The 16533-nt window shown below is 39.9% G+C and overlaps 1 protein-coding gene across 7 annotated transcripts in view; it reads left to right on the top strand.

Moving 5' to 3' along the window:
• The window catches only part of KLHL32 (kelch like family member 32), a 205483-nt gene that overhangs the window by 68936 nt on the left and 120014 nt on the right, over positions 1-16533 (top strand). For all 7 annotated transcript variants that reach the window (XM_043890030.1, XM_043890027.1, XM_043890029.1 and 4 more), the window contains exon 4: positions 13872-13979. In XM_043890030.1, the coding sequence (XP_043745965.1) occupies positions 13872-13979 (108 nt within the window). The remainder of the gene's footprint in view (positions 1-13871; positions 13980-16533) is intronic.

Genomic DNA, 16533 nt, shown 5'->3' with positions numbered 1-16533 from the left:
TAATCGCAGTTGAAAATGTGTTGAATTTCTCACCTAAGTCATAAACACGTGCTATCTGTGAGTAGATGCTGGCGTTCTGCAACTTGTATCCGCTGATTAGTCATTTAGTTAATATCTACCAAGAAGAGGCCTCATGAACTAGCTTTTAAATTTAGCCAGAAAAAATAGCACCATTAATGATGGCCTTGACATTCAGCAAAGCCAAATTAAGCAGTCAATCTGACATTTTATAGACAGTCTGTTACAGAGCCTCACGCCCGTTGGATGTTCGATAAGCATTAATTGCCTGGCTGACAATGAACAGCCACACATCTGTCTGTTATAGAAGCTGCAGTGCTTGAGTAACCAGGAGAAAGCTGATTTTAGATATGCTGTGAGATAGGATCTTGTGGGCACCAATGTGTATGGGGTTGCAGTTTTGTTTTGTATGTTAAATTAAAATGGATTCATAATTTCCTTTTGAAACTGAACACATTCATTATAAACAGTATTCCCTTTGTCTATTCAAGGTGAAGTACCAGTTCATAGTGGTAGTGATCAACTGTTATTTCCTCTTTAAATAGAAAGCTGAGAGCTTCTAAATAATCATTGTCACATCCCCTTTTAAAATTATGTACATCAGTGCCAGAGAAATCATTAACATTTTGGATCAGATAGCCATTAATTTCATTATTGTGCTGTTAGTGCACTGTGTTCATTATAGTGAGTGGAGAATGGTGAACTCTGGTCTGCATTTTATTCCTTTATTTAAACTGATTCATTTCTACTGAATATAAACACTATGAAGCTAGATAAATACTTGTAATAATAGCAGCTGTTTTTCCTCATTTAATTCTCTACAGTCATTGTGCTAGGCTCTTTGTATGTATTTAAGTTTGTATTGAAAGATTTTTTTTTGCTTGTTCTGCCATATCTTTTTTATGCTTTTAAATTTATGACTTTCACACTGCTTTATTTAAAATCACAATTTCACTCATGCTTATTTAATCATGGTAATACAGTCAACCTTAGCTTCATTGGAAAGAACAAGAACACATGTTTGAAGTATAATGAAGCTGATGAAGACTTTAAACCTTTAGAGATTGACTACTGAGCAGAGACATGTTTTGTAATAGCGGGACATGATATAAAAGATAGCTGATCATGTGAATCTGATGAGTTGGTAAAAGAATTATTGGAATTTATAGATCAGCCTTGATTCTGTTTATCATTTTTATTTTTAAAAAACTGCTTCAAAATGAATTGTCCACGCTGTGGGATGATCCAGGGATTGCCAAATCAATTGCTTTTAATTAGCTTATCTGATGTTGATTGAATTTTGGGCCTGCATGCCTAGATAGGAGTCCAGGATTGAATTATCAGTTTTCTTCTCATTTAGAGAGATGTGACTCTGAAGTGATGAGAGAGCTTTTCATATCAAATCATTCATATCACTTTAAAAATTATAGATCTTTGCATACATATTTTCATAGGATTAAAAGAAGTTCTCCATTTAGTTACCTTTGAAAGTATTTGAGCTCTTGCAGATTATTCTTAAACTCTTTTCCTCCCGTTTTATAAGATGTAGAGACTTATCATGTAGCCCACATCGACAAAGCATCAAATATGTTTGCAGAAGGAGTGAACTCGAGCGTATGGGATGACCCAAACACTTTAGATTAAACTGGCCTGTTCTGCCTTGCATCAGGAAGGTTCCAGTGAAGTGGTTGCCTGGCAACTAATGGAGTTAGAGAAAACTGTGTGTTAACTGCCGGGCCTCTTGCCTCCTCTGTGTGAACGCCTAACAAGGAGAGAGTGGCTTCAGTGTATATTGCCTGATTCACAGCTGTCAAACCAAAGTGGTGAGTAAAAGGAAAGATTGAAAAGAGATGGCACAGCTGGACTGGGTCCTTGTATTTATAGCCTTACACGTCGTCTTTTATGTAAGCATGTTGCAGAAAAAGATTTTAAGGGAGGACTTTGAAAATAAAAGAGGAACTGTTGAAATTTGGGGTTACGTTTTTAAGAACAATCATTAACTTACATTGAGTTTTTAAAGAGTAGACTAAAAAGTGATAATTGAGGTGTTCCCACGCTATTATCTCAACATTCTTCGAAAATGTTCTGTTTAGAAAAGAGGTAAAGCATTTTATATAATGATGCCCTGAATTTTAGGACAGAAGCTATGTTTTAGTGATTGTACATATGCATACTGTAAGGTACAGTGCTGGTACATCTGCTCCTGCTCCCTTGCCATCCACATGACAGACGTAATAACTCGATCCTGGTTGGTCTCACTTGAGCCTGGACGGGACCTCACGGCTCTCAACAGGACTCCACCAGCCAGTACCAATATGAGTCTGGGCAGGCAAGAAACTACCTTGGCGTTCTTTTTTTGTTTTCTTTTGGTATTTTTTTTTTTAAGTTGAAGTATAGTTGATTTACAATATCATGTTAGTTTCAGGTTACAGCACAGTGATTCCGTGGTTTTGCAGATTATACTCCATTATAGGTCATTATAAGATGATAGCTGTGATTCCCAGTTCCATACAGTGTATCCTTACTGCCTGTCTGACTTTTACATAGAGCAGTTTGTAGCTGTTAACCCCATACCTCTAGTTTGTCCCTTCCCCCTTCTCTCTGCCCTTTGCTGACTACTAGTTGGTTTTCTCTATCTGTGAGTCTGTTTTGCATATAGAGTCATTGGTGTTATTTTTTAGATTCCACGCATCAGTGACACCATACGGTGTTTTTGTTTGTCTGTTCAACTTATTTAACTAAGCCTAACACTCTCTAGGTGCATGCATGTTGCTGTAACTATCAGTATTTCATTCCTTTTAATGGCTGAGTAATACTCCATTCCATCCCACACACATACTACCACTCAGAAGTGCAGTTGTCTGTTAATGGACACTCAGTTGTTTTCTTGCCTTGGCTCTTTGTACATAGTACTGCTATAAACACTGAGGTGCATGTTTTTTGACTTAGTGGTTTTGGTTTTTTTCCATATATATATATTCTGGAGTGGACTTCCTGGATCATATGGTAGTCCTGTTATTAGTTTTTGAGGAAACTCCATACTGGTTTCCATAGTGCTTGTACCAATTTAAATTCTAATCAACAGTGTACAAGATTTCCCTTTTCTCTTAAGTCCTCACCAATATTTGTTGTTTGTAGACTTGTTTGATAATAGCCATTCTGATAGGTGTGTGGTGATATCCCACTGTTGTTTTGATTTGCATTTCTCTGATAGTTAGCAGTGTTGAACATCTTTTCATGTGCCTGTTAACCATCTGTGTATCTTCTATGGAGAAATGTCTGTTCATGTCTTTTGCCCATTTTTTGCTTGGGTTGCCGTGCCCATTCTTTACGGCAAATTGAAAATCCTTAAAAGGTTCTACTTTTAGTAGAGGGATTTGTATCAGTAGCAACTTTGAGGTGGCCACCCAAATTTCCTCCTCAGGAAAATATAAGAAGGAGATAGACCAGAGAAAGTCATCTGAAGTAGTTAGGAATAGGAAGGTAAAGTGATGGATTTGTCTGAAGGTTCCTACCACTGCCGCCATCTAAGAACATGGGATAATTTACTCTTTTAAAGGCCTTGTTCTCGGAACTGTGGGTCTGTCCTTAACTAAGCAGTAACTTCCCCTCCCTTCACCTTAAGCCTGGAGATCAGTTCTTGCTTGCTAGAATTTGAACTCCCATCTCCTGCCTGGATTACAGGATTTCTAACATTGACCTTGAGTGCTAACATGTTATGAGCCAGATAATATGGAGTAGGTGCTGTTTCCCATAGACTTAAGAGCTGTTATCACGTATTGGAAAGGCCATTAAGCAGAAATGAGAGTGAGTTTATTGACTTTCTACTGAGACCAAGGGGAGAAGGTTGTCAGGAGGGTGACTGTGATTCAATATTCTGAAAGTATGGCTAATGCTTTGCATTCTCCTGTGAAGTATTGGGGCTTCCCCGATAGCTCAGTTGGTAAAGAATCCGCCTGCAATGCAGGAGACCCCGGTTCGATTCCTGGGTTGGAAAGATCTGCTTGAGAAGGGATAGGCTACCCTCTCCAGTATTCTTGGGCTTCCCTTGTGGCTCAGCTGGTAAAGAATCCGTCTGCAGTGCAGGAGACCTGGGTTCAATCCCTGGATTGGGAAGATCCCCTGGAGAAGGGAAGTACTGGGTGTCTCATCACTGCAAATATTCAGATAGGCAAGGAGGGTTGAGCGGGTAGAGTACTGACCACAGCTCCATCTTTCAGACTCTGAAGTGCACGTGGGTTACTAGGGGCTCGTGTTGAAGTGCAGCTTTCCATCCCGTTAGGTGTGGGTGGACCTGAGATTCTGCATTTCTATGAAGTTCTCTTTGATGCCAGGACTGCTGGCCTTGGGACCACATGCTGAGCAGCGAGAGGCCAGTGATCTCTAAAGTACCTTCCAATTTTAAAATTCTATTTACAGAAAAAAAAAAAGCTAGAGTTTTACTTCTAATACCTAAGACACATACTGTGCAGCTCTAATAAGCCACATCAGAGCCCCTTATGTGTCTTACTCACAGAAGTCTCCCTTAACACCTATTATATTTTAATCAACACAGAATCTCTCAGTCTGCCTCCTCAGTAGCCCCACCTCTTCCTTTTCTCTTAAGGCTTTCAAAGTTGTCTGATATTACAGCCCTGTAAAAATGTCCTTTCTTCATAGCTACTTCCCCTGATTCATGCAGACTCTGTTTCACATCTTCATGGTCACTCCTTCATGTGGACCCTAAATTCTGCCTTTTTAGGATAGCTGTCAAAATGTAATCCTGGTTTGGTCTTAGGCCTTGTGTCCGTAGTAAATTTTGAAAGACAGGATTGTGCCACTGTCTGCCGTATTAGGACAGACCAAAAAGGTCTCTGCATAGGAAAGATTCATACAATAATAGCTTACCAAGTTTATTCAGTAAAAGTGCCATCCCTAAGTATCTGAAAGACATTTAAAAAGAATGAGCTTCTTTACATGGTGGATAGTGAAGTATTGAAATCCCATACCCATGGGATACAACCATAGACTGGAAGGTACCAGAGGGCTTTCCTGGTGGCTCAGCGGTTCAGAATCTGCCTGCTGATGCAGGAGACGTGGGTTCGATCCCTGGGTCAGGAAGATCCCCTGGCGAAGGAAATGGCAACCTACTCCAGCATTCTTGCCTGGAAAATCCCATAGATAGAGGAAGCCTGGTGAGCTGCAGTCCATGGAGTCCCCAGAGTCGGACACGAATTCGCAACTAAACAACAACAAAGAGGATAACATAGAGGCATCAAAGGAATGAGGCATCTGAAAGGGTGACCCAAGGCTAAAACCAGATGTGTGGATGCCATTTTCCCGAGTATCTAACTGGTGACAAAGATAAATATAACCTGACTTCATGATGGGCAAACAGCTTCTGGTTTTCATGGGTACTGTCTCTTTAGCTAAGAAAACACCTTGATTTGTGTCCTTTTTCCATTCCATTCTCCCTCAGAGGACCCAAGTAGTTGAAATATGGTCACATCTAGGAGGCGGAGAGTTCTAAGGAGAAGTAGGATAAACCATCATCATGCTGGTTTTGAAGGGCTCATTATCACCTTGTAAGTTAATTTGAGAAGTAACGTGCCAAGAGCAAAGGTGTGAAGCACAGTTAGATTCTTGGAGTAAACAAGCTACATATTTGAAAATGCTGGGGAAATCATTATGTTTCACAGTTTTTAGCATACAAGGTGGATTTTTCCTTTACATGGTTAAGGTGAGGGAAAACGGGTATTTCAGAAACAAATGCACCTTTTTTTCTGTCTGATTCTGTTTATAGTAATATTATTTTACTGTTTTTATTTGTTCTGAAGTTTTGTTCTCTGAGAGTATTCCTGTATTGTTTGAGGGAGAATTTTAAAAAGCCGTAAATGTACCAGGAGGAAAAGAAACTCCAGCCAGATCTCCCCCCTCTTTCAGGCCATTAACCTCCTCGAATGGCTTGGATTGCTTTTTCATTTGTGAGATAAAGAAGGTAAATAGTCCAGTTTGAAACTATGGTTAAGACCCTTCTATCCTTAAAATCAAGGAAATGTGCTATTGTGGTTAATTGAACAGTCTCATCAACTGAGATGTACTACCTGTTTTATATGTGAGGTGTAACCAAAATGCAATAAAGGATAATCACCATTAACACTAAATTGAGCAAAATGTAATCTTTGTTGATTCAGAGGTTAGTTCCGATCTCTTTGATGCCTCATGGCCATTGTAAACAGTCACTAATTACATAATATATAAAAGGCTTTGGGGATCAGGCTGGGTCTGCCGCAGTCTGTGAATTGCTCTTTTCTATACCTCTCTTAGACATGTTTACTTTTATTTATCTCTCACAAAAGATAAGAGTTGAATGTGCCCCAAGCAGTACAGTTATTTCATCTGTAAAATCGTTCGTGTTCTGATAAAATGAGAAGTCACGATACATCTCGCTCCTATCGAGTGCAACTCCAAAGCTACATGTAGCTTACCAGGTAAAGAGATCATATTTTGCCAGCTAAGTGCCTAACGAAGTCTATCATCTGTCATTCTACTTATCTTGGAGGAAGTAGTAGAATTGCCATCGGTCAGTTTTGTGGCATCATATCCCAAGTCCCAACCTAAAGTTGGTTGTTGCTCATCTTGTGACTGCATGACAGCTAATGTGACCCAAGGAAACTTAATTCATGCACTATGATTTTAGGACTCAATTTGTGTCATTTCCGTGTGAATTACAGAGGAATGACATGTTATAAATCCACAACTCTATCTGTGGCAGGCACTTCAAGTGGATTGCATTCTCACAAACCGGGTTTTCCATTAGAAAGGCTTGTGGTGGTTGCAGCAGATCACCAGCCAAGAGTAAGCTGCGACGACTGTGAATCTCAGTCTGGCCAAGGCTCTCCCAAAGCAAAACAGTGTGAGCCGAGAGAGAGTCTGCGCAGTGTTTTCCTGTTTCTAAGCAGAAGCCTCCCATGCTTTGGCAGAATGTTGTGGCTTGATAGAGGACATTGCCATATGTTGTTACTTTTTTTCTAAATGTCTAGCTTTGAACTAATTTGGTAGATACTCTTTCTCTTTAACTTTTGGTACTTTTTTATCCCAGGGTCTAAAATGCCTTACATCCGGAAATTCTTTTTTAACGTCGAATTATTTTTGTTTATGATGATGTAGAAGAGCTGGTCATTATCTGCAGTTGAATTTTTAAAGAGTTTGTCAGGGCATTCATTCACTCACTCATTCATTGCCCTGTATTTATTACTAAAGTCATGTAATGCTAGGGTCTAGGGGCTCCATGGTGGAGAAGGCAAATATGGTGCTCACTTTTATGTACATTACAGTTTAACTTTTCAGTAAGTTTGATGCTACAAAATAATACCCTTGGTCTCATCACCTCTTCTGCTACAGAAGGAGATTCTGTTCTTCCCCATAGGCTCTAGCAGGTCTCCAGACATTGTTTAACAAGCTTAGGCAGCCGGCATTTCACTGTGTCAGATGGCTGGGTTCTTCCTCATTTGGTGTTATCCAATGAGGCACTTCCTAATTGAGGTGCCTGGTAAATGTATTAAACTCACGCCATTGATTTTGATTTCTTAGTTCCCTTTTTAAAAAGTTGATTTATTTATTTTTGGCTGCACTGGGTCTTTGTTGCTGTGTGCAGGCTTTCTCTAGTTGCGCCAAGCAGGGGCTACTCTTCATTGAGGCGTGCAGGCTTCTCATTGCGGTGGCATTTTTTGTTCCTGGGCACGAGCTCTAGGTGAGCAGACTCAGTAGTTGTGGCACACAGGCCTAGTTGCCCCACAGCATGTGGAATCTTCCTGGACCAGGGATCAAACCCAGCCCCCTGCATCGGCAGGACCACCGGGGAAGGCCCCCCTTTTACCTCTTAATTAATGAGCTCTGCTGATTTTTAAAAATGATGTGTTGTTTGTAACATTAAGTTTCTAAGGCCAAATGATGCGATATCAGAACGGAAGTTAGGTGTTTTTAGAAATGGAGATGATGGTTTGTACGATGGAGTCAGTCCTTAAAGTAGGGTGTAGGGGTATGTGGTGAATGTGAAGTCCTGTGGCCAGACATAGGGATTTTGAATGGAATTGTCACTAGGAAGGTCTTTGAGAGGAATGAATTTGGGCAGAGGGCGGGTGGAGGCAGCTGTTTCTTAGCTCTGGATTATAAATAAGAGTTTCTATTTAATGAGCATCTACTCTGTGCCAGGGGTTATGCGTGACATTAAGCATAATTGTATCTAAACATCAAGTCAACCCTGTGAGGTTGGTATTGTTCCCATGTACAGATAACAGCCTGAGGTTCAGAGAAGTTAACAAATTATCCAAAGATCATGTGTTCAAGGTAAATAGCCTCCATGACCAAGTAGGTTATAGAACCAGGATATGAATCAGATGTGTCTTCCTGCACAACCTATAACCTTAAAAATATGACAGTTTTCAAAAGACAGTTGTTAGAAATACATAGGTAACACATGTTCATGATAATGATCCAAATAATGTTATGTGTAAATAGAGTAAAATAGTAGTTCCTTCCTTCCCTCTGTAGTTATACGCTATAATATAACCACAGTGACCAATTTGGTGTTGCTTTGTTGCTTATACAAACATGTAACATTTTTTAGGGGTTATATTCTTTTCCCAACTCTGCCAAGCCACGTTTCAGGTTCATAGCTCACAAATCTCTGGTTGAGGATGGAAACCTGTTCTATGCATTATTGTCCTGGTTGCTTTTGAATGACCATGAAAACAGATTCAAAAAACTTCCTTGGCAGGTTGTTCTGTTATTTAAACCTTACTCTAAAAAGGAGCATTTTCTATTTCATTAACTCAGATAATTTTTTTGCAGTTTGAATCATTTCTGTCCTGCTCTGTATATGGATTGATGGAGATCAGCTGGTTACCATATCAGGTGCAGTTACAACTTGGAAACCTGAAAAAAATCAAATTAATGTGGGGAATATTAAAAACTGAAACACTCATCTAATGTAAAAAAAAGGACCCTGAAAACAACTGAAATTTCTTTCAGTTTCTTTTAAAAGAAGCTATGAGAAATCTAGAAACAAATTTAGAATTACACAGATTGAAAGCTTTGTATTGTAACCTATGCTTTTTAATTTTTAAATTTCAGATCTACAGATGCCTAACAGAATCCACTTAACATTATATCTTTCCTATGAGCATTTTTATCTATAGCCCTACTTGATTTAAAAAATAAAGCAAAATAAAAAATTCTCAGACCTGATACTTCTGATATGTCAATCCTCTAAACCAGAGAATACATAGGAGAAGCTTCGTTCTACTTCATTCTTATCATAAAGTATAAATAATTTCACTAAGAGCTTGCCATATATCAGGTACTCTACCGACTACTTTATATGTACTATTATATAATCTTCAAGTTTATGAATGGGTACAGTTTTTAGCCCCATTTTTTCAGATAAGGAAACTGAATCACAGACAGGGTATGTGTTTGTCCGAGTCACCTGTGATTGTTCAAACTCAATTTTTGGTTACAAGTTTGCTGTTTATCACTGTTCTTCACCTGTCAAGTATTATGTAATTTCGCCTCTAGTGTTCTTAACCTGAGCATAGTACCTTTTCGCCAATGGCATCAGTGGGAAGTCAGATCAACTCACTAACTCACCAAGTTGTCAAATTTGCCAGATTGACCATTCACCTTGGACAATTTCTAAACAGATATTAGATTTCATTTATTCATGCAAAGGAAATTTTTGAAAGTTAAATGTATTCTAAATGTTTGCTATTTAATCTTACAAATACAATTGCATATGCTACATGTTACATACTCCCAATGTCTTTAGGACACTTTGAATGTTATTTTTTGTTTCCTCACATTGTAAGCATTTAAAATATTCTTTATAAAATTTCTCAAATGGTAAAAGAACAGTAATTTTGTGTTTCTAACAAGTTATAATGTTAACTATAAGTTATCAAAGAGAATCTTATTCATTATGAAACTTAAAACTCTACTGTGTGGAACAGAAATGAGGACCTCAGGAAAGAACGTTGTTGTTCAGTCACTAAGCTGTGTCTGACTTTCTGCAACCCATGGACTGTAGCCTGCCAGGCTCTTCTGTCCGTGGGATTTCCAAGCAGGAATACTGGAGTAGGTTGCCATTTCCTTCTCCAGGGGTTCTTCCCAACTCAGGGATCAAACCCGCCCCTCCTGCATTGGCAGACAGCTTCTTTACCACCCCCTGGAAAGAATAATGGACCATCAATTAAATCTACTCATCCCATACATATTAATTTAAAACATAAAGAATTGTGAAGATCAAAAATGAACTTGTCAGAATAAAATATTGCTATAATATGGATATTAATCCATTGGCAAAACAAAAAAACTCAGTTTTTAAAGTTAAAAATATTTAGTATGAGGTTAAATAGCACTCTCGTGCTCAGTAATCTGCTTGAAGGACTCATACAACTCACTGAAAGCTTGTATACTTACAGATATGGCTTGTTACAGGTGATACAAATCAGAACCTTTGTCTGAGGAGGCCTTACAAATAGCTGTGAAAAGAAGAGAAGCGAAAAGCAAAGGAGAAAAGGAAAGGTATACCCATTTGAATGCAGAGTTCCAAAGAATAGCAAGGAGAGATAAAGCCTACCTCAGTGATCAATGCAAAGAAATAGAGGAAAACAATAGAATGGGAAAGACTAGAGATCTCTTCAAGAAAATTAGAGATACCAAGGGAACATTTTGTGCAAAGATGGGCTCAATAAAGGACAGAAATGGTATGGACCTAACAGAAGCAGAAGATATTAAGAAGAGGTAGCAAGAATACACAGAAGAACTATACAAAGAAGATTTTCATGACCCAGATAATCACAATGGTATGATCACTCACCTAGAGCCAGACATCCTGGAATGCATAGTCAAGTGGGCCTTAGGAACCGTCACTACGAACAAAGCTAGTGGAGGTGATGGAATTCCAGTTGAGCTATTTCAAATCCTAAAAGATGATGCTGTGAAAGTGCTGCACTCAATATGCCAGCAAATATGGAAAACTCAGCAGTGGCCACAGGACTGAAAAAGGTCAGTTTGCATTCCAATCCCAGAGAAAGGCAATGCCAAAGAATGTTCAAACTACTGCACAGTTACACTCATCTCACATGCTAGTAAAGTAATGCTCAAAATTCTCCAAGCCAGACTTCAGTAGTACGTGAACCATGAACTTCCAGATGTTCAAGCTGGATTTAGAAAAGGCAGAGGAACAAGAGATCAAATTGCCAACATCCACTGGATTACCAAAAAAGCAAGAGAGTTCCAGAAAAACATCTATTTCTGCTTTATTGACTATGCCTAAGCCTCTGACTGTGTGGATCACCACAAACTGTTGAAAATTCTCAAAGAGATGGGAATACCAGACCACCTGGCCTGCCTCCTGAGAAATCCGTGTGCAGGTCAGGAAGCAACAGCCAGAACTGGACATGGAACAACAGACTGGTTCCAAATAGGAAAAGGAGTACGTCAAGGCTGTATATTGTCACCCTGCTTATTTAATGTATATGCAGAGTACATCATCAGAAACACTGGGCTTGATGAAGCACAAGCTGGAATCAAGATTGCCAGGAGAAATATCAATAACCTCAGATATGCAAATGACACCACCCCTATGCCAGAAAGTGAAGAAAAACTAAAGAGCCTCTTGATGAAAGTGAAAGAGGAGAGTGAAAAAGTTAGCTTAAAACTCAACATTCAGAAAACTAAGATCATGGCATCTGGTCCCATCACTTCATGGCAAATAGATGGGCAAACAGTGAGAGACTTTATCTTGGGGGGCTCCAAAATCATGGCAGATGGTGACTGCAGCCATGAAATTAAAAGACGCTTACTCCTTGGAAGAAAAGTTATGACCAACCTAGACAGCATAGTAAAAAAGCAGAGACATTACTTTGCCAAAAGGTCCATCTAGTCAAGGCTATGGTTTTTCTAGTAGACACGTATGGATGTAAGAGTTGGACCATAAAGAAAGCTGAGCGCCAAAGAATTGATGCTTTTGAACTGTGGTGTTGGAGAAGACTTTTTGAGAGTCCCTTGGATTGCAAGCAGATCCAACCAGTCCATCCTAAAGGAAATCAGTCCTGAATATTTATTGGAAGGACTGATGTTGAAGCTGCAACTCCAATACTTTGGTCACCTGATGCCAAGGACTAACTCATTGGAAAAGACCCTGATGCTGGGAAAGATGAAAGGCAGGAGGAGACGGGGAAGACAGAGGATGAGATGGTTGCATGGCATCACCGACTCAATGGACATGAGTTTGGGTGGACTCCGGGGGTTGGTGATGGACACGGAGGCCTGGCATGCTGCAGTTCATGGGGTCACAAAGAGTTGGACATGACTGAGCAACTGAACTGAACAAATCAGAACCAGCCAAGGGAAGAGACATAAAGGGCAGAGTCTGGAAGGGGACCCGACATGGAGCATCTGGCCCTCCTCCACCTGTGAGGTCTTAGCCTTACCCACTCTTGACCAGACTCTGTGAGAGTATGCATAGGGGACTGCCAACCAGGGAAGCTCTCTCAAGGTTTTGGTGTCCAGAGTTTTTACTGATAACTCATAGTCATCTTATGTGGCTGACCTTTCATCTCTAGTGTCTCCTGGAGGTCAGACTAGTACCTTTGGTCTCTTGCTCCTCTGGACATCACAGCTGATACAGTATGAACCAAAGCTCCCGTCATAAATCATGTTGTTATACTGTCAGTGGCCATAGCCCCAGAGAACAGAGATGCTCCTTTCAGGCAGGCTATTTTTAGGCCTGGAGAGGTCCTTTGGATAAGGTTAATTCTTCACTACATAGATGTACAGTTTTCTAAGTAGTGTATTTCATCATCAGTGGTCCGAAATAGAATATTCTCTTTATTTACCTGTTAAGTCAAAGTTGTTATAGGTGTATAAATTAGTGGTTTTCATTTTTTCAAATTTTATTTATTTATTTTTGGTTGTACCACATGGCTTATTGGATTTTAGTTCCCTGACCAGGAATCAAACCCATGCCCTTGGCAGTGAAAATATGGAGTCGTAGCCACTGGACTGCCAGGAAATTCCTGCATTTTTTTAAATTTCAAGATTTTCATTTGACAAACTGATTTTCAATCCATTGGCCATTTGGAGAACTGGTTTGGGGGCAGATTGATTTTCACTGAATGTCTTAAGACCAGTGGTTCTCAGATTCCAGTAAGCATCAGAGTCACTTGGACGGCCTATTACAACCCAGGTTACTGGTAGCCCGCCAGGCTCTTCTGTCCCTGGGATTCTCCAGGCACGAACACTGGAGTGGGTTGCCATTTCCTTCTCCAAGGTCTAGGTTGGAGCCCCATCAATTTATACTCTAAGGAGTTCCCAGGAGATGCTAATGTTGCTGACCCAGGGGCTCACTTTGAGACCCACTGGAACAGAATGTGTGATGTGTGTCAGGTGTGAGGAAAGAGATGCGTCACTGAAATGAGGCAGGAGAAAAGGGCAGAGAAGTCAGGAAACAAGACACTACTTTCCGTGTCCTGTTGGCAAGAACGTTTGGGAATGCTCCCCATTTCAGCTTAGCTCTGGGCCCCCAGGATGGAGACTGTGAGTTCAGGGAGCGAGCCTGAGCCCAAGTCTCCCCCGGAGAACAGCTGTGGGATTCGGCTCTCTGTGTGTGAGGCATGCAGGGCCCTTGTGTGTTCCTCTAAGCAGACGCCAGAGTGAGCCGCAGTGGCTGGTGCGAAGGACGCCTTGCAGAAGCATTTCAGAAACCAAAATCCGTCTTTAACTTGTTTCTTTCTTAGTTTCTCGAGGACTTCATTGTGTTCCCTTGCTTTTTAAGTCCCGTAACTGTCTTCCTTTCTCTCCCACCTCAGGCCATGTTCAGCCTTTGTATGGTGGAAAGTGGTGCTGACGAGGTGAATTTACGCGGTGTGACCAGTCTTGGCTTAAAGCAGGCCCTGGAGTTTGCATACACAGGACAGGTATGGTACCAGATGTCACCCAACAGGCTTAACTTCACATGACCAGAGGAGATTATCCTTGAGGAATGAGGTCTAGGTATTTTTCTTGTTATTCATATCCATGTTAAAAAAAAGTTTTGCCTCCACTTAATAACTAAAATAATAGAAAGGTAAGTAGAACACTTTGATTTTAAATATGACCCAGGAAACATAGTATTTTAACCTTAGCTCAGTGGCTTGCTGATATGATTTTTAAATATCCTAAGGGATTATTATATGGGAAAGAGTTTGCAAGATAACTCGAATTTTCCTTGTTATCAGTTCACTGAAGCTCAGTGACTCAATCATGGCTTTATGGACCCAAAAGACCAAATTAAAGCTTTAAAGAGCTGTGTCTAACATCTTGGCACCCTATCCTCTGCATTTATTTCAGGGTCAGGGCCTCAAGTAATAGATTAGAATGTGATAGTTTAAAAGCCAAAGTTTGTTCAGCACTAAAATCATTAGAGGACCTACAGGAATCTCCAGAGAACATTCATTTTACCTCTTGCTTTTTAAATGAAAGAATAATAGTGACAACTAACATATGTTAGTGTATGACTATCAGAGAAAATCAAAACAAAACTGCATAGGTACAGTATGAGCATAGATCTGAAGCTTCATCTTTCTTACCTAGTTGCATGTTAGTGAAACAACTAGTAGAACACACAAAACCCATCCTTATAGAATTATTTTTAAATTGAGATGTAATTTTTTTAAGATTTATTTTTGACATGGAGCATTTTAAAAGTCTTTGTTGAATCGGTTACAATATTGCTTCTGTTATTTATGTTCTGGTTTTTTGGCTACGAGGCATGTGGGGTCTTAGCTTCCAGATCAGGAATCGAACCTGCACTCCCTGCATTGGAAGGTGAAGTTCTAACTACTGGACTGCCAGGGAAGTCCCAATTGCGATGTAACTGACATATAACATTGTATTAGTTGCAGGTATACAACAGAATGATTTTCAGTATGTACAGCAGAATGATTTACAACAAAACGATTACTGTAATAAGTTTAATTAATGTCTGTCACCACACAAAGTTGACAAATTTTTTGTGTGATGAGGACTTTTAAAATCTCCTTTCATAGCATGTTTTAGATATACAGTACAGTATTGTTAACTGTAGTGGCCATGTTGTACATTACATCCCAGGACTTATTTTATCTTAAAACTTTTATATCTTATAAAAGTTTGTACCTTTGACCACCCCCCTTCACCCATTTTGCCCACCCTCGTCACCCCCTACTTTCATTTGAGAGCTGCTCAACTACGTCAGATCAGATACCGAGTAGTTGTTTATCTCCTTTTATAGAGTTTTGTTCTTTCATTTCATTTCATCCAACTTATGTTGAGTGTCGTCTGTGCTAAAATAAGGGCTCCTTCTCTTGGCAGGCTCGCATCCTGGTTGGGGAGAGCCGCATGCATAATTCCCTGTCCTCACTGTGGTGGGAGGTGTAATAGGAGCAGAATACAAGACACAGTGGGGACAAGAGAGGATGTGGTTAGGTCGGTTCCTCAGTGCAAACCTTCGCAGAGAAGGTGGTATCCGGGTCTTGAAAAATGTTGGAAGTTGAGTTTCTTACTGGTGTTCTTTCTTCAGAGGCACATTAAGGTATATGATATTGTTCATTCTCTTTTCCAGAACTGGTAGAATGTGAGATAGGTTTCGTAGAATAACTGGGGCAGCTTTGGCACCTGGAATGAAAACAGTAGGTAGAAAGGGCAAAAATCAGCCATCAAGTAGTGGGTACAGAGGAGAATACAGAGGAGATGGATCACAAATTCAGGATCGGCCCAGCCACATTTCATGCCTTAGGGAAGCAGATAGTGATTGTGCACAGAGTTGTCAGAACGTGTTCCTGGTGAGGTGAGTGAATAATGTGTTGTGTGCCGTTTAGCTCATAGATGTAAAGACAGACCGCGGCTCTAGCTTCTGTCTCGTGTATATTTCTCTCTCCACACCTGAGTCACAGCTGCGCCTGCCTTTGCCTGTGTCTAAAGTACGCTTGAGAACCCATAGCTCATACTTCACTGGTGACCAGCGGGGATACAGTGGTAAATGTTGTTTTTTTTAATAAACCTACCCAAATAAGTACTTTCTATATTTAGATGCCTTAACAACAAAATGGCTTAAGCGTAAAGGCTACAGGGTGCAAAGCGTGTTTATATCACTGGTAAACGACAGAGCATAAAAACTGCTATGAATGCTGAGGTAAAACACTCAAATATAAGAGGCTGCCTTATTGTTTGCCTTGTTTTGTGGTTTCTTTCACAATGTTTAAGTTCACATATTATATGTATTGAATATATGTATAAACTTCTGTATATATAAACTTGTATATGCATTTATATACTTATGTATTTCCTTACCCTGAAAGTCCCCTTTTCTTCCCCTGTTCATCTCTCCCCCTCTCCCCTTGACAACCAATAACAGATTTTTTTTTTTTACTGTCTCTATAGTTTTGTCTTCTGAAAAATGTCATATACTTTTTGGAATCATACAGTATGTAGACTTTTCAGATTGGCTTCTTT

Source organism: Cervus elaphus, chromosome 28, assembly GCF_910594005.1.
Source record: "Cervus elaphus chromosome 28, mCerEla1.1, whole genome shotgun sequence".
NCBI lineage: Eukaryota > Metazoa > Chordata > Mammalia > Artiodactyla > Cervidae > Cervus > Cervus elaphus.
Note: the sequence above shows the minus strand (reverse complement) of the source record. Positions and strands in the feature narration are given on the sequence as shown.